Source organism: Phaethon aethereus (genome assembly GCF_964289735.1).
Source record: "Phaethon aethereus genome assembly, chromosome: 8".
Taxonomy (NCBI): Eukaryota; Metazoa; Chordata; class Aves; order Phaethontiformes; family Phaethontidae; genus Phaethon; species Phaethon aethereus.
Genome location: NC_138584.1, coordinates 2,879,566 through 2,901,676, shown reverse-complemented (window position 1 = coordinate 2,901,676; position 22,111 = coordinate 2,879,566). Strand labels below are relative to the sequence as shown.

The 22,111-nt window shown below is 40.6% G+C and overlaps 1 protein-coding gene across 1 annotated transcript in view; it reads left to right on the top strand.

The window, feature by feature from the left end:
- Positions 1-22,111, top strand: part of HMCN1 (hemicentin 1) — a gene marked incomplete at its 3' end in the record, with an annotated part of 205,695 nt that overhangs the window by 129,227 nt on the left and 54,357 nt on the right. The window contains exons 43-56 of the mRNA XM_082003017.1: positions 745-867; positions 2,567-2,728; positions 3,476-3,757; positions 5,013-5,180; positions 8,541-8,654; positions 12,222-12,308; positions 12,725-12,916; positions 13,661-13,834; positions 14,945-15,058; positions 16,487-16,632; positions 18,530-18,680; positions 19,427-19,630; positions 20,697-20,810; positions 21,754-21,941. Of these exons, the coding sequence (XP_081859143.1) occupies positions 745-867; positions 2,567-2,728; positions 3,476-3,757; positions 5,013-5,180; positions 8,541-8,654; positions 12,222-12,308; positions 12,725-12,916; positions 13,661-13,834; positions 14,945-15,058; positions 16,487-16,632; positions 18,530-18,680; positions 19,427-19,630; positions 20,697-20,810; positions 21,754-21,941 (2,219 nt within the window). The remainder of the gene's footprint in view (positions 1-744; positions 868-2,566; positions 2,729-3,475; positions 3,758-5,012; positions 5,181-8,540; positions 8,655-12,221; positions 12,309-12,724; positions 12,917-13,660; positions 13,835-14,944; positions 15,059-16,486; positions 16,633-18,529; positions 18,681-19,426; positions 19,631-20,696; positions 20,811-21,753; positions 21,942-22,111) is intronic.

Below are 22,111 nucleotides of genomic sequence, written 5' to 3'. Positions count from 1 at the left end.
AATGTGCTGGATAAGTTACTAATTAGTGAGATTTTATTCTCCAGGTTCAGCCTACATTCTCCTCTGCTTTTTTTGGTCTCTTTTCAAGTGTTACCTACACCATTTTCATCTGATGAAAATGGTTCCCCCATTTCAAGAATGCAGTTATTCCTTCCCTAGTGACTGAACCGACGTTCTTTAAGGCTTTGAGAATCAGAGTGAAAACAGTGGTCCCTTCCGTTTGCGACTGGTTTACAGTCACAGAGCTGGAGAGCAAAGCTGGCACTCTGCTAGAGTAGGGCGATCGAAGGGATGGGGTCCTTAGTGTTGGATGTGGCAGCCAGTGTGTTGTTGCAGGAAAAATTCAAAGGAAAAATTGGGGCTGAATTTTAAAAGTCACTTTCTGACTAATGATGGTATCTGTAGGTTTAAGAGCTAAGGCCATGAATGAGGCAGGCTCTTGAGAGTTGGAGTCAGTTTACATAATTCACAGAAAGGGCTTCGTTCTGTGAAGTCCATTCAAAAGGCAGCCAGAAATAGAGCCTGTGCATGGACAGACCTCGGGGGCTGGAAGGACAGATGCGACCATTCCTAAGTGTCTTATTCTCTACCCAGTATCTGGTTTGCATTGTCAGCAAGAGACTATAATCCTTGTCCTATTATGCTCTGAAGCAATTACAAATTTGTATGAGGGTCATTTGGGTCTTGCTGTTGGCTGATAACATTTTGTTTCAAATGCTGCAACTATTTGGCATTTCTTTTCAGTGTCACCGAGTATTTACGGCTCAGAGGACATCTCTCAACTGACAGTAATTGAAGGGAGCTTGATAAGCCTGATATGTGAGTCTAGTGGCATCCCACCACCCAGTCTTACCTGGAAAAAGAACGGTGAGTAACTGTCCATTGTCCATTCTATAAAGCAAATGTGGTAATTCTGACCTGCCGGTTTTTCCTTTTTCCTGTGAACATTTTAGATGGTGCATTCTGAGGAGTTCAAGCACGGCAGATACCTAAACAGTCCTAATACTGGGTGAAATGAACTACAGTAGTAGATGATTCCCTTCTCTCTAACTCACCTCTGCTTGGATTAGGTGTCATTATTCCTAAAGGTGTGCAAGAGAAGCACAGTGAGCTGACTTAAAAACAGATTGTGAAGCACTTAACCCCTCTCAATATGCTTATTTACCATGGTGCAGCAAGACAGCGTCAAGACTGAGTTGTGGATCCCAGCCAGCTAAGTCCTGTGCTGTTGAGTTGGGGGTCTCTGCCCCGTGATCCACTGCATAACATGGACATAGTCTCCAAGTTTGCAGCCATGGCGTACTGCCCAGTGATGAAAATGTGTCTAGTTGTAGTAATTGCTTCTGGGATTTACCGAACCTTTCTCTCATCCCATCGTAATTTTTAAGAGTAGTCTGCACACCTTTTTGCTTTAGGGGTTAAAGTAACAATGACAAACACCTTCTTATGAAGCAGGAGACAAAAGCAGGTATTTTTAGCACCTTCTTTTCAGCATGGACACTGTTGGAGACAGAATATTAGACAAAGTAAGGTGTTGAACTCTTCCAGTATGGTAATCCTTGTGTTATTAATCAATCTTACCTATTCATCTGTGTCTTTCTAGACAGCACAATTCAGTGTGGTATGTGCCTGCCTTAATTAATTTTGGCTTGTGGAAAGAGCAGATTTTAATTACAAAACACTTTTTTCTAATGCATAAAGTTTTCAGAGAAAATGAAGTTTATCACGTTCTTTTTAAACCCTGTCTCCTGGAAGCCAAAAAGGTATCGTGTGACATTCTAATAATGTACTGCAGGGCTAAAGTATATACACTTAAATGGCAGAAAGGAAACTTGAACCTGTTGGAAAGTCTAGAAAGCAGTGCAATTTTGCATGTTACTTGAAAGCGAGATTTTTCACTACTTTTGACATTTGGTGCACTTGTCCATAGAGAGGTTTTTAAATGCACAAGTGGGAAATGAAAATTCAGCTTGTAAGAATTATCAGTGGCAGATGTATTCTTTCTGTCACAAAGTCTCCCTGTGGTCTGTAAAGATGAAGATAGTTTCCTAACCTGAGGTCTCCAAGATTGAAAATTCTGCTCAGAGAATGCAGTATTATTTTGCTGTCACGCTTCCGCCAAGGAAGTTTATACGCGTGCGCTGTGTGACACACGATACGCAGACGGTCCGGCTGTGCAGACTAAATTACATGTTTCTGCGATGTACTGCACCGGCTGCGCCGGGTGAGACGATTATATACTGGACAATGAGTCGGATTTTACTGAAAATGTTGAATTTGCTTCTCAGTAGAAGTGTCCAAGACTTTCTGGGTGGAGGGGAGTGTGGTGAGAGTTACTGTGCTTTAGCTCAGGCTGGTATATGTTGTGAAGTCAGCAGTTAATATGGGAAGCCCTCAGAATCTGCTTGCATGAAGTTTCTGATGTTCAGGATAACTCTGACAGAGCAGCTCTAAAATGGATAATTGTGCAGCTCAGTGATTTTTAAATGAGCCAGGGGACTTTACAGCACCTGAGCAAGCTCATTACCGCTTTCTCAGTTTTTATCTGAAAGAATGTCTCTTGCAGGCTCTCCGCTGGTGCCTGACCTTCCCGGAAGGGTGCGGATATTATCTGGCGGCAGACAGCTACAGATTTCAATTGCTGAAAAGTCTGATGCTGCATCTTATGTTTGTATTGCTTCAAATGTAGCTGGAAGCACAAAGAAAGAATACAGTTTGCAAGTGTACAGTAAGTTACCATGAACAATTCTATAGTTTCCCAGTTCTGAAGTAGAGTTATGCTACGAAAATATTATCAGTACAGGCGCAGGATTTTCAGAGAGTAACGTCTAGCTATAGACAATTTCAGGGCACTCTGAGGAGAATGTTAAGTAATTAAAATTTTCACACCTTGGATTCGGAGCTTGATAAGATGTTGCATATACCTGCTGAAAGTGCATTTGACCACAGATGATTATGAGGATGTAACCCCTTTAGTGTAACATTACTGTAATGCTTCTTGTCACCACACTGTAGTAGTGATGGCAACTAATTAAACTTAGATTTTTCCAGTTTTACTGCAAATTCTGTATTTCAGTCAGGTATAAAAGGTATTTTTAAACAATCCCATGAAAGAAAAATCCCTCGAAAATCTGTAGGGATTGACAACTATTCTAAGCATTTGAGGCAGTCTTTTTTCAATTTAATTTTTTTTCCTGTTTGCATTTTAAAAATTACCTGTAAGTTACATTTTAAAAAACATGTTTACTCTATGGAGTGGGAAGAGAGGAGGTTATTTGTCTTTTCTCAGCCCTGTGGAAAATGCTATGAATTGCAGAATGCCCCTAACTGATTTGTCAGCAGTAACCCACAGTAACTGGTCTTGATGAAAATGCTGATCTGGCAAACCTGATTGCTGTTCTGTTCAGAACAAGGTGGAGATCCTGAAGTGTAGCTTTCAGTTGATTTCTGAACTGTGTTTCTTTTTCTTTCATAGTTCGACCGACTATATTAAACAGCGGGAGCCACCCATCGGAAGTTGTCGTCACCCAAGGGAATGAAATTTCCTTGGAGTGCAAGGTACACGGCATTCCAGAACCAGCAATAACGTGGATGAAGGATGGACGTCCGCTGGTCAATGGAGGGGATGTAGCGATACTTCATGAGGGCCGCTTGCTTCAACTGAAAAATGCCCAGGTGTCAGACACAGGCCGCTATGTCTGTGTCGCTGCCAACGTGGCAGGGCTGTCTGATAGAAAATACGATTTAAATGTTCATGGTGAGTAGGTGCAAAATGAGGCAGACGTAACGGAAACAAATTAGACCTTTAAGTTCATCAAAGGACATCTAAGACATAGTTGTGTGGCTAAATGTACCACCTGTATCTATTGCAGGCGTTACATGTGGTGCAGATTTAATTGCAGTGTTACAAAAGAAAAATCCAAATCCAATTTTATAACTCCTGAATATTTTAAAATCTTACCTCTGTCTCTGTTAATATCAGCCCCCAGTTGCTCCATCTCCCGAGAGGGCGAAAACCATGATACGATATAATTTTATTCAATACTGGGGTGAGTGTCATGGTGGGAAATACTCTTGTGGGAGATAGAAATCCGGGTTTAACCGAGAACACCCTGCTAGTGGCCGCTACCAGAGGACAGTTACCTGAGGATAGCCAGTATCTCAAGTACCTAATTATCAGGTTCTCTCATTTTGCAAAATCAGAAGAATTTGAAGATGGTACCTCCAACTATAATTCATCTCTATAATTTGAGTTGATGGAATTGATCAGAACATCCCATTATCTTATAGCCACTGTAATTCTTTTAGATGTGATCTTTTACGCTCCATTGAACACTGAATATTAAAGATTTACTGAAAGTAATCACAGGAATTCTTATTGAAAATGAGAGGCCTAAATTATTTACCAGTTTTATTTTAGTTGGGTTTTTTTTTTTTTGAATGTTTGCTGTACTGTATTATCAAACTTCTGAGTAGTAAAAAGAAACTTTAAACCTCCTCAAGCTGCTCAGAGTGCTGGAGGATGTTGGTCAATTCTTGACCCCAGGCTTTATGTTCTAAAGTATGAATGGTAGAACTGCAGAAAGGCTTCCAAAGTGGAAATATTCTTATCCCTAGGTAAGAAAAGCAAAAAATAAATCTGTGGAGTTATTTTAATAGGGAGTTGTTCTTTCTATTAGAAAAAGCATGTAATTCTGTGTTAGAATTTTCCCTACTGTTTCATTAGATACCAGAAATTACAATCAGCATAGAATGGACAGAACTACTATAAACTGTTATTCGCTTGGGATCTTAAGCTATAAAATAAAGATAATACAACTGATAGAATTTAATTTTAATATTTCCATGCAGTTGAACAGTAGGAAATTGTCATTAATGTATAGTATTAAATGTCTCGGTTTTGTAGCTCTTCACTTGCCAAGCTTATCTTCAGTGAATTATTATTTGGATGACAGAACGTTTTAATTTTTATTTGTTCTGAAGTATGGCTTTTCTTTACCCTTGTTCTGTAGTTCCTCCAAGTATTGCTGGTGACCTGCAGATGCCTGCAAACATCAGCATTGTGGAGAAGAATCCCATCTCTCTGGTTTGTGAAGCTTCAGGAATTCCCTTGCCATCAATAACATGGCTCAAGAACGGATGGCCTGTCACTTTGAACAACTCAGTGCGAATCCTCTCAGGTACAAAAGCTGTAGTTATTTGGGGGGGAAAAAAAGAGCGGGAGGGGAAGGGGGTGAAGGGCTTTCTGTCTCTATAGTGCAGGTATTTCACATGAAAGAAGGTTTGGTTTAATCACCTGTAAAGACAAGGAGAGAACAGAAACTGTTATTCAGTGCCAAGCTTTTCAGTCAATGGGGACAGATTGGCTGGAGTGCCTGGTGAATAGCTAATGTAAACTTTTAAAGTTGCTCCCAAACTTTATGTGTACGGGCCAAAGCTGTGGAACTATTTGGTCTGTGACATGGAATAAGCCGTTATTCTGGCTGGTAGTGTGTGTTAGTCTAATGCTTATTTCCAGAAATATGTCAGATGGTAACATCTTGCTTGTCAGTGCCAATACGTATACTGCATCAGCTCTCTCATTCAATTAGTTTTCTCCACCTCTTCCTCTTCACAGTTATTTTACCCTTTAAAGATGAAAAATCTTTGAGAGAATGAATACGTATGACAATTAACAAAACACATCTTTCATTTCTGTGGGTCTGTATATAAAAACAAAGGGAAACCCATCCATGAGCCTCAGAAATTAATGCGTGTAAATATTTACTGGCCTTGGAGATAACTGAATCTGATCTTCAGAATGTCATCTAATAAAAGCTGGAATTAGGTGATCAGTCAAAGACGTCCTTTGGGATTACAAACGGAAAATGCGCACCAAGCAGGCAAGATGTTTTTGTGTTGACTTCATGGGCTGGGGATCAGCTTTGTGGAGTGTGTAGAAGTAATAAAGTATCTGGTTACAATTGAGATGTATAGACAACAACTGAGATGTTTCTATGATCGTGGGTTTGCCACTCATAGCTAGAAATCTCATGAAAATACGTTTTGATGAAGTTTCTAATACTCTGACACAGCCACCATATAAAGCCAAGCCATCCTACAGCATGAACACAAGAAAACTATCAGACAGGTAAAAGAACTGGAAGGTGTTTAGAAGCTCAGCTAAGACTGGATTTGAAGCTGGAATTTTTCAGGATTTTTTTCATTCGTGTAGCTTTTAACAGGTAGTCCTGTTTTCTGCTTTCCCATTTTTACTTCTGGCACATGGGAAAAGGGGTGGGTGTATGATTATTCGGTGTAAATCTGACTATCTGAGTTGGTATGCATTCCTTTTTGCCTGAAGTTGCCATCAACAAAAATAATTACTTCTGGGCTTGATTGTTTCTGTTCTGTCTGTTGATTTCTACACCCACACTAATATCACCACCCGGATTGCAGAGTCAGGAAGGGTGAAAGACAAAAAGATGTTTATTGTCTCTGAATGTTAGCTGCAGTGGGAGTGGGGAAAGAGGCCAGAACTCAGTGTTTTGTTTTCCAGCAAACTTTGTGCAGTTCTTTAGAAGACTACACATTGTGGTAGTAAACTGTATCCAACATGGCATTTGGAACTTTATTTCTGCTTGAGCAGCTGTAAAAAAAAAAACAAAAACAACAACAAAAAAATCCCCCTCTTCAAGTAATTTAAGAGGTAAAATACTTTCCCAAAGCAAGATCTTGGTTCTGTTGATTGAAAACATACTTGGCATTGCAGATGATTTAAATGTGTGGACACACTGCTGGCAACTTCGAAGCTGTTAATTCAGATGCTACGCTGATGTTTCCTTGTGGTGGTGCTTCCTACAGATCCTTTTAATGGTTCTTCCTACATCCTATAGAAAAAAATGCTTTCCTTGCTGAGCATGCATTAAGCTGCAAACTAGCTTTAGGAAGGAGAAAAGCTTTTATTAAGTTTTAGCTCAATGTAGAGAACTGTATCCTGCCTCGGCACTGGAGCCTTGGGTGTGCGAGCATGGGATACCATAGGAGGTTGCAGGCTCCTGCAGGCAGATACCTGTTCCGTTTTGCTGCCTATATGTCTTTGTTCAGGATAGGAATGGGCGAAGCGATCAGGGTGACATGAGTCTGGAAGAACTGAGCCTTCCTCAGTCTCACAGTACTCCCTCCGGCAGGTAGGATTCCGTGGGCACATCCATCAGGCAGGTCACCAGTTTCTTCCTTCAAAGCACATGACCAAGAACATAAATTTCTGGGCTATATGCCAATAATGAGACCCTGTGGGGTAGCTGCAGGCAGGACACGCACAGTTCAGACGTGATGTACTGTGTGGTAATGATTGCTAATGTGAGAGCTGCTAATGAGAAACTGGAAAAGGCTGAAGGGTGGCCACCACAATGAGAAACTGGAAAAGGCTGAAGGGTGGCCACCACATTTGTTTCACGCTTAAACGCTCACTGATGTTTGTTTTGCTGTTCCTCTGCCGAGAAGGAAGCAAAGAGAAATTATTCTGCTAGAGCAAAGCAGGGATATTCTTGGTGCTCTGGTCAAACATAATTGCAAATCTTCTTCCTTTTAAACTAGCATGCCTGTGCAAGGTGTTCTGAAAACTGCTCTGCTGTCGTGTTAGGAGAAGTACGTTATTTAAAACATTATGTGTAAACCAGTACTGTTGTCACCAGTTGTTACTATTGATGGCACAATTAATACAAATGCTAAAAGAGAGGAGTGAAATTTTATTCCTTATCTGTACATGTGAAAATACCTTTATGGGGTGTTTGTATGTGTTTATAAGAATAAACTTCTGTGTTTTATGTGTTACCCTCGCCTCCCTGATGTGGCTTTATTATCTTTCCTGGATCATCATCTTGATTCCCAGTATAGCAAAGTTCATGTGAAGAAAAGTCCTGCTGTCTGAGACACTGTATTCTGTCCAAATTTCCTGCACAGAAGTAGGTGCACAAATCCTGCATATTGCCAACATGGTGTTCCTGCCACATCCGCAGTGTCTGCACTGATCAGGGAATTACATCCACGCTGTCCCGCTGCGTGTGGTGTGAGTGACCTCTGTGGAGCAGGTTCGATTTTCCCTGCGCGAACTCTGCAGATGTGTCTCGAAGTTTTCAGTGATTGTTCTGGTTGGTCTTTGTCTTCCTCCAGAAATGCTCTGAAAAACGTCTGAATGCCTCAAAGTTCACTTACATGTAATTTCTGGAGGAAAGAAAAGGGAAGTGTCAGGGTAGTTTGGAGGTTACAGACTAGAAAGTATAGCACGATCAAAATTAAACACAGATCTAAAAGCACTGAGGAGCCGAGGGCCTGAGCAGACATACAGAAATGATGGAGCAGGAGTAAGGCCAGTCGCTTTCCCTTACTGTTCAGCAAAACAAAGCATATGAAAAAAATCGACCATACTAACAAAATTTACAGCTGTGAATTCAACCAAAATGTGAAAAAAAAACCCCAAGAGTTAGCACAGGCAATTTGGGAGCGTATTGATTGGAGCAGGACTTCAATGTCTGTATGTTTTTTGGCTTTCTCCTCAGGGGGCAGAACGCTCCGTTTGACACACACGAGTGTAGCAGATGAAGGTCAGTATACTTGCGTAGTGACCAATGCTGCAGGAGAAGTGAGGAAGGATTTTCACCTTTCTGTTCTGGGTAAGCACATGATAATTTTTGTTACAGTAGAAGAAGATAAGGGAGTCTGCTGTATAGTTTGCTGGTGTTTTAAAAACTATGCTGACAAAACATATGTCCTTAGGCAAAAAAAAAAAAGGGCATTTGATAACATGATCAGAAAATCGGGTTTTAAAGAGAAGTTACTACTATTAGTTAGTGCACAGAAGTTACTGTGAATTTGCTGTTTGTTTGGCTTTTAAAATTAAGATTCTTCAGGCATAATTTGGAATAACTGACGTCTACTTGTGTTTTGTGGTTTGTTTGGGTTTTTTTTCTGAAAAGGGACTGCATCAACATAACTTGCTTCAGTTATGTTGTTATTGCAGTTGGATAGCAGTCTGGGGGATGCCGACAGCCAGACTCCCATCCTCTCTTCTCTTTCTTGCTGCTCATAGCTTCACTCTCGCTTGGGCATGATGAACAAGGTGAATCAGTTGTTAGGTGATCTGAAAAGGTGGGGGGTTTGTGTTTTCCTGCTCAGGTTAGTTTTCAGCCGGATCGGTTCCCTACTGGCTCACCACGCAGCCTATAAATGCCAGTATTGGTGAGAGGAAGAGGACAAGAGTGAGTGGTCAGGGGAATAATGCTATTTCTTTTGGCACCAGCCTGAGTTTAAGCTGCTTAAATCAAAAGAAAACTACGGTCCCAGGTAACCATATGAAATCCATGTGAACCTGTTGCATCTGATGCTCAAATGCAGAAAGGTGCAACCCCATATAATAATACTCCTGAATTAAAAATTGTGCAGCAGTGGGTAGAATATATATATATCTGAGTGGCATGATGGTAATAATCTGTTGCAACAAAGATGTGAAGGCAAAGCCAAGAGCAACAGTGAAATCAAACACCGCAGCTGGAATTGTTTTTGCAAAGTAGAGATCTCTCATTCAGTGGAAACCTTTAGTCAGTAGAGCCTTTGGTACTGCAAAGCATACAAACCAAGTGTGGCAGCATAACTTATTTAGACGAGGACTAGTACAGCAGGCTCTTTAGATGGCTATTTGGAACCCTTAATATGTAGTTTTGCCACATTACTTTTTTTTTTTTTTAATGGTGTTTTTCCCAGGAAATACTGCTTTTTGGTTTAGTAACGATTTGTTATTTTTATTAATAATTATCAGGCCTGATGCAGGTTGTCTTACAGCATTACTGTATATAATTTTCCTATGAGTTTCTTTTCTCTAAAGTGCTGAGCACTACCAGCTTCCCTTGCCTTCAGCTGACTTGGGCTCATGCAGCCTGTAAATGATAACTCACATTCATGTCCGTTCATGTTTATTTGATGAGCTCATGGAAGTGTAAGTCTGGTAGAATGGAAGAGATGGATAAACACTGAAAAGCATTCATTGTTTTAGTGTTTTCTTTGGAGGCTTTTAGTAGCAGCGTGTTCATGAGGGTTCTGGAAATCTCTCTTGCATAGGCTTTGTTTTCCTTGAAGAAAAATGCTCAGTGAAGCTGATTTCAAGTGGGCTAAGTGGAAAATTCCATTGTTCAGTCTTCTCTTCCCTCCCCCCTGTAATTTCTTTGTCTTTCTAGAGGAAAGTTACTGGAATGTGGCCTGATAGCAACAGCATATATTCACCATCTCACTGCAAATAGGAACCGTGCAGAGACATCCCAGCGTTTCTCTAAACTGGTGTAGGAGGTACAACAGGCAGGCCAGTTTGCATGGAGAGCTTGGTGTAATAAGCATTATATTTATATATTAGCAAAAAGTTTGGTGTGGCTTTGTCATATTTTCAAAATTAATATGTGTTGACATCTTACTGTGTTATTTTGGGGCCAAAGCGATGAGTTGCTCTGCTTGTTTATGAATAGTAACTTTTGGCCTGACTTAGAAGCCCTGAACTTTACGATTTTAGGTTATATTTTCCCCCACCTAATTCCTTCACTACTTGATGTCTTTGTCTCATCATACTTGGGCACTAGAACCCATACAAAAGTCTGTTTTGCATTGCTTGTACAGTCACAGCAGGGAATTTGATCATAACTGCATCAGAAGTTGGTGAGAGTGCCAGTACGGGCCACGTCTTCCTGCATGCGAAATTCTACGAACCCGCATCTGGCCACGTGTCCTGTTCAGAGGCCAACTTTTAGCCATGCTGAAGTAGTATCTTTGCCATTGCAGTCAAGTGAGATGCAAACATCTTTCAATTTTTTTTTTTCCTTCTTCACTCTAGTTTGTACCCTTCGTTAGGATCAAAAAGTCTGGTGTAACATTATTTTTCTCTGTTGGCAATAAAATCTGCATGTTACCATGATTCTTATTTTTATAAAACTTTTGCTTCCAACTTAGTGGTAGATCACAAATAAGCTGCTAAATATATTTTAATTCTCCCACCTTTAGGTCTCCTCTCTAGGCTGAAGTTTGCATTTTGTAGAATTATTACAGCATAGTACCTGGCTCCCTAGTCCGACATTTTTGTTACAAAACTTCCCAAAATCTCTTGGACATTGGGCTTGTTTTCTTACAACTACAGGCCTCCTTTTCAACCAGTTGTATTCCATGCCTACTTTGATTCGTACTGCCATTTTCTTTTGGCCTGAATCTACAAAAGCCTTCACTTTGAAAGAAATAGTTGGTCAGAGCTCTTCACCACCACAGCTACTCGCCAACACTTCATAATCTGGCCTCCCTCATCCAATAGCGCATTAGTCTGTGTAGTCCTGTTGACCAGGATTATCTGGAAACAAGTCATTGAGCGACTTGTTATATACAGCCATACAGTAAGAGTTCCCTTGTATTGGGTTAGCCATTTGGGGTGTGGATAGGTATTTTAAGAGTATGGTTTTGTCTTCTGTTTCCCTAGAGAAACATAGTTTGTACCACAGCAAGATGCCTCTAGACGTACGTAGTTTGTTCATCTGCCTGTGTGGAATTGGCTGTATTTGCTTAAAACACATGTAATGCCTTTACACAACATCCACTTGTTGGTAATCTATTGCACTGCTTTGAGCATTCTGGTAAGGACAAAAAACCCCACATGGTATGGGAATAGACAACCTGACTCTTCTTTTAATAAATCAGTTCTTTCCCTAGAGTTCTAGATAGACGCTTTCAATTACTGTTGGAAAACAAACAACTCTTAAACTTAAGCACATGGTTTTGAACAAATAAATCGCTTGCTGCTTAATATGGGTGATAGAACTTGTTTACAAACTTAGAAAGCCTGCTGGTGCATAAAATGAAACCTGGCCCCACTGACAAGTGGTCATCACCATTGCCCTACAGACCATACTACTCAGCACCCTGAGTATCTCTCTAGCTTTGAAGATGAGGTGAGTACTTTATGGGTCTGGGGTCCTCTCTTGTCCTTTTGTGGACTTCTATGGTTAAGGCGTGCAGAACAGCGGGCATATCTGTTGTCCAGGCAGGTTAGCTCTACACTGTCTCACATCTGAACCTGTTTCTGGCAGATCAGAGCTGTTCAGAGATTGATGTGATTAAAGGAAGCACATGCCGAAACATAGCCTGAGTGTGCCTTTATTGTATTTAAATTGGTTGTAAGTAATACTTGCTGATGTTGTCGTCTTGTCTGTTTGCAGTGCCTCCAGGGATTGTGGGTGAAAATAAACTGGAAGATGTGAAAGTGAAAGAGAAGCACAGAGTTACCCTAACATGTGAAGTGATAGGTAAAAGTATACAGTATTACTTATATTTACTGATCAAACCCATGATGTTGATCATCATTGGTTTTGAGCACCATGTACTTAATGAAATTTTCAGTTCAGTGGACTTTTTAATTTTCAGATTTAACCATGTATTATTATAGTAGGACTAAGTACTCCTTCTTATAAATGTTGTCTAAAAGGTAACCAAGAGGATAGTTGCTGTGATATTTCTTTTCTAAAGGCCTGTGGAGTTTACGATGAGGCGTATATTGCTTCAGGAGATTTGAAGACTTTAGAATACATGTTCCAAAACGTCTCCCTAAAGGATGTATTTTTAAAGGGCATCTGAAACTGTATTTTTCTGTTTTTCAGAAATCTTGGCATATCCCAGAGGCTATGCAACAACTAATATTTGCAATTTTCTTCACTCCGTTAAGGGAACCCTGTACCACAGATCACCTGGATAAAGGATGGGAAATCTTTAACTGAGGATGAAGATCACAAGTTTCTGTCCAATGAGCGTTTTCTGCAAATCACCAATGCCCAAGTCACTGACACAGGGAGATACACATGTGTTGCATCCAATGCAGCTGGAGATAAGAGCAAAAGTTACAGTCTTAATGTACTCGGTAAGACAGCTGGGCTGGCTCTCACAGAGAAAATATTCATCCCCGGAAAAAACAGATAATCACACTGGAATTTTGTAGTACTTTAATTACAGTAGTACTTAACTTGCCTGGCTACGATTAAAATTTCATAGCTTAATAACTGATAAATAATAATAGTTCAACAGAAACAACAGATCTGTGCTTTAGACAATATAGAACTAGAAAATGCGGAGCTATACCAGGATGTTGTCTGTGTAGAATGAGCAGGACAGTACATTTGCTTATTGTGATTCAAGGAAGGAGTATCTGAAGAGCACTTCAGATTGTGATCTCTTCTTAAAAGCTGAAACCATCTGCACTTTGCTTTTTTTCATGACGGTTATTGCATAACCCAATGCAAACAATGGCGAGTTTGTTTTCGACATCCTCATTTCCTAGGCTTGTACCTCCTACCAGACTGCTGCTCACAGGATCGTTGAGCAGCGAGTCTGCCAGCTGCTGCGCAAGAAGTGGTGGCTGGCTTCCTGGTGACCCGCGTTTGACCAAGGCTAAGGGTGGATGGATTCCACCGACACGGGATGACCGTTGACTTTAGGACAAAACGTAAAACCAGATGAATGTTGTCTGGTTCTGGGTTTCAGTGCGCCTCGCAGGAATGCCTCCCAGCTATTTAAGGCTGCAACCAGATTCCTAGATTGAACGGGGAACAGAAAATTGGCTTTTCTTAGAGGTCCTGCCTCTGGTTAATGCTTTTGTTGTTTGTAGTGTCTCCAACCATTGTGGGTGCAGATGGCCATGGAAATGCAGAAGATGTCACTGTTATCCTCAACAGCCCCACATCGCTGGTTTGTGAGGCTTACTCGTATCCTCCAGCTATGATCACCTGGCTGAAGGATGGGAATCCTTTAGAATCAAACAGAAATATCCGCATTTTGCCAGGTAAATTTTTCGTTGTTATTGAGAAATAACACTTTATTCTTTTATTGTTTAGTTTCCTGTTTTGTTTTTTTTTTTTAAAAAACAAAGGATATATTTCTGTTAAGTGCAATGTTTGTACTTTTGCAGCACTTCCCATGACAATATTTTTAAGTGCTTCACACTTAACTGATGATGTATTTTATTTGTATGCAGGTATTTATCCTTTTTTCTCATAAAGCTAAACTATGGAAAACAGGTTCATTGGAGTTAATAACGAATGTAAATAACTTGAAATTAAGTCTGGAAATTAGATGCAGAGATATATAAGAAACAACAGTAGTAAGAAGAATGAGGTGGCATTTTCCCAGGTTATTAGTGGTTTGCCATTTTTATTTGTGGAGTGATGCTTACCTACCACATCTATGGAGGCCGAAAGCAGGAACAAGTTTGCAGTTAACACGTGTTCAGAGGAAGAGTCGATATTGATAGTGAGGAATTGAATTACTACATGGAGGGGCAGCTTCAAGGAATGCAGTCTGGAAAGAGCTGCGGCCAAATTAAATAGTTAATCATCTCTTGAGAGTGCAGGCAATACCAATCATAAATAAACAGGATACTATGGGAAGGAAATTGATGGATGTCAGTATTTGTGGAGGCCACCTGAAGTCCTAAATCCCACCGATTCATTCATCTTCACACTTCTTCTCACATTGTGGCTGTTGCTTCTGTCCATTCTCTAGAGGGAGTTCAGAGTCTCTTCCCTGTGTGTGAATAGACTCTTTTTGCTTAATCTTACTGGTTATGCCTCCTTTCCCTTTTACTGTGAATGAAGTGCAGAACCCCACATCACTTTCTCCTACCTAAAATCTTCAAGAAATTTCTTGTACAGAACTATGTTAACAAATTTTCCATGAATCTGTAAGCAACAGGAGTTGTGATCCAAAGCTGGCCTGCAAATTATGCACTCATTTATTGCACAGGATAAGTGGTGATAAGCAATCAGATTTTCATGCTCATCTAAGGGCAGAATTTGGACCAAAGTGTTGGAAATATGCTGCAGAAACTATTTAAATAATTGGGAAGCTAGAGTATAACTTATTTATGCCATTAAAAAATTATGTCTTTTGACAGGTGGCCGAACCCTGCAGATTCTAAATGCACAGGAGGACAACGCTGGAAGATATACCTGTATAGCCACAAATGAGGCTGGAGAAACTTTGAAACACTATGAAGTGAAAGTCTACAGTATGGAAATACTTCTCTTTTTTTTTTTTTTTCCTTTTTTTTTTTTTTTTTTGCATGCTTCTATTTTTTCCCCTTTGCAGTGTTACCCATCCTGGTGAATACAAGGATTTCTGTTAGTAGCTTTCTTTATCAAACTTCTGCGGTAGCTCATGGCATTGCTTGAAGAAAGACACTAGAAAAGTTTGCTGTTGTATCCCTTACAAATGCTGCTGTTGAGCTAAAAATCTTTGTAGCACCCAGGGGAAGACATTTAAGAAACATTGAACTCCATTTCTTCTGAAATGCTTTTTTGGTAATGATTTTCAAATCATTGTGCAGCACAATGGGAGATGTGAGCAGAGAATCTCGTGAGCAAAGAAACTATTTTAGAAAAAAGGAGGGGAGGGGACCCGTAACATCTAATGGGAAACTTTCTTGAGTAAGGTAAAACAGGAGGATACTATTTTTATATCCTTCCATAAAATACCATATGCACAAAAGCTTTCCCATTCGAGCCTTCCTGTCAGCACATTGTCCTTTGAACATCTGTGCCTAATACTCCATTTTAATGCTCAAACTCTTCATTATAGGCTCAGACAAGCATGATTTTTCATCTTTTTTTATTTTTTTATTTCCTAGTCTGGAGTTTGATTTGCTCCCTCACAGTAGCCGTGCTGTTATTTTAATTACACTAAGTCCCTAATAAGTCCCTGTTAGATTCGGAGTAATGAGAAGATGACAAAAGAGTTCATTATTGAAGTACGGCTACGTGGCAACATAAAGCACCCCCCCTCAATGCCATTATAACTGCCAGTTATTACGGTACTGTAAGCATTAGGGAGAATTTGAAATTTCCCATTGAAAAAAGAATGGAAAATGCTTTGAAAGCATTTAAAATAATTTAAAAGATATTCTGTGACCAGGGTGCGGGGTAGCTTAAGAATTTTGAAATGTTATGTTTTCCTTCTGATTCAGAGGGAAACGAGATTTTGCAACACTGGGATTTCAATGGAATGGAAATGTTGAGTTTTGACCAGCTACTCTGTGTGTGGACTTCAGTTCAAACACATGTTTCTGAGAATATTAGTTTCCATTAAAATGCTTTTTAATGACTTCAGTACACTGAACTTTATAGAATTCAAGCCAAACACATAATAAAGTGCTATAGCTAGGTAAGGCTGTAGTCAGGTTTGCACGTCTAAAACTGTTGAACACAGTTTTATATATTTTTATATAAAATACATATACTAAAAATACATTAAAATACATATATATGTATATGTATATATAAATAAAAATTCAGCTATGGGGAAGAGGTGGCTTACGGGGGAATGCACTTGCTTTCCCTGAGCTTATCATCCAGGTTTTTGCTTTCTCCAGTTAATTTTGAAATGCTGCATGAGAGAGAAAGTCATGAAAGTCCCTCTCGCTCCCTTTGTTTTTGTGCAGTTCCACCCACCATTAACAAAGGGGATATCTCAGGGATGGGTCTGTCCCCTAAAGAAGTGAAGATCAAAGTAAACCACAGCCTTACCCTGGAGTGTGAAGCTCACGCCATTCCTGCTGCTGCCATCAGCTGGTACAAGGACGGACAGGCCAGTCACAAACTTAATTCCTTTTACTGGGTGGATTTCATACAGAAGCAGCTGTGTATTCCCTGTCACTATTAATGAACGTTCGTGCAGCGAGACGGGCTCACTTGCACTGCTGAAGTCGGCAGGACGTCATCTTCCCACCGTCCTGCCGGCAGCATCTCCCCTCGGGCGTCCTAGGGCGTTCGCTGTTGGCCAGACTTCCACAAACTGGCACCCTTGTTTTTTTCTGGGTGCTTGGCAGCGCCACTGAGGCGTCAGGGCTGGAGTTTCCAGGGCCTGCCACTGGGGAGGGGGAGGGCCCTGCCGAGCAGTAGCATCCCATAGTGTGACCAGATGCCCCTTTGCCGTTGGGTGAAGTCCCCAAAGGCCCTGTTACAGAATGGCCCCGTGCTTGGTTCCTCCAAGTGCTGCCCTCGCAGAAGCTGCAGAGAGCCTCCTGCCTGGTTCTGGCAGAGCTCACACAGCCACAAAAACATCTGGATCCTTTCCGAGGGGGAGTGAGGCGTGGTTCCTGCCACACATGGTCTTCACAACAGCGTCGGTCTGCAGGAGAGGCGGTTTGGAAGGGCAATGCCACAGAATCACAGAATCATTAAGGTTGGAAAGGACCTCTAAGATCATCGAGTCCAGCTGTCAACCCAACACCACCATGCCCACTAACCCACATCCCAAAAAATAATTCCTTGATTAATCATATTGGTGTGCAGTCTGCTGGGGGCTGGCTATAAATAAAAAAGAAACGGCACAACTCTTTTGTAAGAAGGGAGGATATAATCTCTTGCTTTAGCTGTTCTTGGAAGGGCACTTACCATGTGGCAGACTGCTGCACCTCTGCAGCCGGACGAGCTCTGCCTGGATTTATCAGAGTCGCAGGAGGGACTGTGTATATGCGCAGCATCTGCTGCAATTCTAGGGTCTCCTGGGTGCAGATTGTATTGCCAATGAAAAATGATGCTGGGGGGAGTTGAGAGGTCCCCAAAGTGGACAGTGGCTGTTCCGTTTTCATTCCTGAGAGATACAGGTTGTATTAGTGTGGTCTCTACTGTCATGTGCGATGTAAATTCTAGGGATGGTAACGTCTAACCCTGTGTATCTCTGCGTGGCTGCTGCATCTGTTTTATGTTCAGCCCATGTCCTTGCTGGGCAGCAGATCCGAGTGGTTGTGTGGCTGTAGGGTGAGTTAGGTGGAGTCGTTCACCTCATAGAAAGACGATAGTTTCACACATATAGGTTTTCCATCAGCTCATCGACTTGGCTAGTGAGTTCCAGGACTGGATGAGCCTGGTTTAATCAGATATCAGGAGAGCCCTTGCCTGACAGGGTTGGCACTGCTCCTTTCAGCAGCAGCTTGGTTGGGAGTGGTGTAAAACCTCTTCCTCTTAGGAGACCAGCTACCAACATCAGAAAGGTGAAGACGCAGAGTGACAACCGTGAAAAGAAACCTGTCTCCAGGAACTTGGAGCTTGATCAAGTTTGCTCAGGGAGGAAAAGCTTTTGGTCTGAGGGAAGGGAAGAGCAGATGAGAGGAGAGCTGGGCTGCGCCACGTGTGGCCAAGGCTGCCATCCCGGGAGCACCCGGCTTAGGACTGCATCCTAAGCGGTCACCCGCAGTAGCTTGGTGTCCTAAGCAATCTGCGTCTTCTTTGCGTAGATTGAAAGCGGGCCTTGCTGGACGCATTAACAAGAATTGAAGGATGTTCTGTTGGTAGTGATATCAAAGCAGAGGAAGTACCAAAACCAAACATGCTCTTAATCCCAGTCTACTGCCTTAGGAAGGATTTTGAAACAACAAGAATTTGACTAAAAGAGAGATGATGTCATATTATTTTCCATAGATATGGCTCTTTCTAGTGTATGTTTTGCCAAGTATTAATTTCCATGTGAAATTACATTGCAGCCACTTAAACCAGATGATCATGTTGTTATCCAAGCTAGTGGCCGCACTCTGCAGATTAAGGAGGCTCAAATATCAGACACCGGTCGTTACACTTGTCTGGCATCCAACATTGCTGGAGAGGATGAAGTGGAATTTGATGTAAATATACAAGGTAAACAGAATTCAGATAACAAAATTCTTCTTGTAGCCTCGTTTCTAATGTTCTGGGATGTTGAAATTCTTCATAATTTTGAATCCTTTACACCTGCTTGGTCTAATCCAATGCTTTTATGGTTTGTGTGATTTTTTTTTTTTTTTTTCCATATCTATTTTGCTCATCTTCAAGAAATACAGTATTTGATTAGTCTTTCTTTCATATTTTGTGACATAAGCAGTGTTTCTGAAGCTAGTGGAATGACATAGTAATTCTGATCTTCCTCTAGACTACGTGTAAAAGTTTTAATTCAGCTTAAACTAGGATGCCATATTTTATTTATTGAGTAGTGCTTAGAGGCCCCAGACGTAAGCATCCTCTTGGCCTACACACTGTGTGCAAATACAAGAAAATACCCATTAGTCGTTTCTGAAAACTTAGACAAAATTAGAAGTTGAGTAAAACCAGATAGCTTACTATTTAAGTATTGTTATTGATGAATAACCTCTGTGTTTTATTATTGGGTCTTCTTACACCGTTACTTATTAGTCTTCAGAAAATATTCAGTAGTTTGCTCAATTTGCTCATTCTGATGAAAGGAACTAGAGTTTTCCTGGCTAATCTAAACTGGGGGGAGGGCTTAATTTAGTACACTTAATTTTTATTGCTGCTATTTAACAATTAGAGTATCTTTTCATTTCTTGCCCTTAAAACGAGCTATTTCTGCTGTAAACTTCTAACATTTTTCCCCTCCTCGGCTGTAGTTCCTCCTAGTTTCCAAAAGCCTCGTAAGGAATGGGAAGCCGGTAACACAGTAGATACCGGACGAGGTGGAGAAAGTAAAGATGTGATTGTCAACAACCCCCTTTCACTGTACTGTGAGACCAATGCTGTTCCTCCTCCAGTTCTTACGTGGTATAAAGATGGCTATCCTCTGAGCTCTAGTGATAAAGTGCTAATATTACCAGGTGAGTATTAAAATGTCCCTCTCTGACCTTAAGAAATGGCGTTAGTGCTAGTATTTGTGTAGTAGTAAACTTTTCCCCTTCAAAACACTGCACTAATGTTCTTTTCAGACTTTCTTGACTGGAAATGTTTCTCTCCAGTCCTTGGAATTAAGCTGTTTCCTTCTTTCATCTAAAAACTAGTCCCTAAAGTGGTGTGAATGTGACCATTTAACTTTTATGTGATGTGTTGAAAAATAAAATACAACAGTGATACCTTTTCTCTGATGTGTTCCTGATTTATTTCCTTATCAAGTTTTGCTTTGGCAAAATCATAATTGGATTAGAAAAGCCTCTAAATCAGGGAATGAGGCATGGAAATGATGTTTCCAGCAGAAAAATGGCCGTGAGCTCCTGCTTATCCTCATGTGGGAAAGGAAGAGAGGTGCTTGTAACGCTGAGGGCACACAAAGGGAGCCTTCCCCTGCAGAGGGTGGTTTTGGATGGCGTGTGTAAAGAAGGGCCGTGGTGGGAATAACGGGTTTTTTTGTCTACCTGTTGCTGATGTGTTCAGAGACCAATGACAGCCACTCCCAAAATGTGTTCCTAATATGTCCTCTCCTTCTTAAAGCTATTTATGTGATTATGCTTTAAATGAGGAATAGAGCGAAAAGTAAAAATAGTGTGTACCTATAAGCTTCAGAAGTGATTTTTTTCAGTTTGGAACAGCTTTACCAGAATATTCTGTGGTTATATTTCCTTTTGTCTGTTAGTTCTCTGTCACTTTGCTAAGAAATATTTCTATTTTTGATCGAAGAATAATGTCTGGCTCCATATTGCTGAAGAACGTTATTCCTTTCTGTGGAATTAATTACTCTTTTCTAACATTTCAGTATGAACAGCGCTGAATTCCAAGTATCTGCCAGTAGAAAAAGTAGCTAGGAAATAAAAGTCTTTAGTTACTTATAATTCAGAACAAATGCTGACCATTCATAAATCTGCTTGCTCTAGGTCTCTGGTGGAAAGCAGTGTGGAAATGATGGAAACTGCTTGATGCTGCATTTAAACCTTGAATGCTTTTTCCTTCCAGGAGGCCGAGTGTTGCAGATTCCACGGGCACAGGCTGACGATGCCGGCAGATACATGTGTGTGGCCGTAAACGAAGCCGGAGAGGATTCCATTCATTACAACGTCCGCGTTCTCAGTGAGCTTTCCTGCTTTCTTTCTTCTTTTTAATGACCAAAAAAGAGTCCTGCGGACTAATGAAGCATTATAGTTAGGTTTACTTAATGTTTTTAAAATGTCTAAATTCTGCATATTTGTAAACTATGAAATTAATGTTTTTATATAAGGTGCTAGAATTTTGTAGGTATACAGAATTGCATGAAAATAGCGTTAGTGTTGTTAGTTCAGGATGTTTTCAGGTTATCGTTATAGGAACTCAGTTGCTTTATCCCTTATCACACTTTACCAGAAAGAAAAGTATATGTAGAAATCCAGGTTTTATCTTGGTATCTCTTGTTCCCTATCCAGTTTCCAGTTCAAAATTCTTGACCTACTAGACATATTTTAGACAACGATGACCAAAATACCTGCAAAACTCCCAAAGGCATAAGGGAATTGATGATTTAGATCAGCCATTGAATGCCTGCAGAGTCCATTTTGTATGTTCTGTTTACAGACATTGCACAGAAAGCTTTCCTATGCTGCTCGCATTGTCTGTTGATGTACTCAAGGTTTTTACTTTGGGAAATGCTTATTTCTTTGCCTTTATATCTGTATCTACCACTGAAAATATTAATTTATTGTTAAGACAGGGTCCTGCCTTGGAAATCCTCTTTTGTTCTGGCAGCAAAGAACATGATGGACTGGAAAATGAGTTTTCAACCTCTTCTTTATGGCTGCTGTGAATGAGTATAGTTCTCCTGCAGTCCCTTGAGTTACACTGATTTGTTCCAGCTGAACTACTCTTGGGATTTTATTACCTTTCACTGTGTTCACTGAAGATTTGACTACCTTCTTATAAAAAAAAAAATCATCTAAAAGATTGTTGGGCAACCTTAAAAAAAAAGAAAAAAAACACCACAACAAAAAGTGCTGGGAAATACTAAGTCATAGTGTTCTTATCATGTTTTGCTCTTTTGTAGTACCACCATCCGTCAGTGGAGCTGATGGTGATCTGCCTGAGGAGGTGACTGTGCTTGTGGACAAGGCTTCGGTGATGGACTGTGTTGCAAGTGGCAGCCCTTCTCCAAGTATTACCTGGCAAAAGGATGGCCACCTCCTAGCAGAAGATGACAAACACATATTTTTGTCCAACGGAAGGAGGTTACAGGTAGCTTTTAGTGATTAACCAATTTTTAGCGTCGCAAACACAAGCTGCCCATAAAGACAAAACTGTTTAGATTTGCGGAGTATGAGATTCTGGATTTTTTTTTTTTTCTTTCTTACAAGGTGCTGCAAACCTAAGGAGTTTTTGTCCCTGTCCCTTAGCTTCTTCCCACT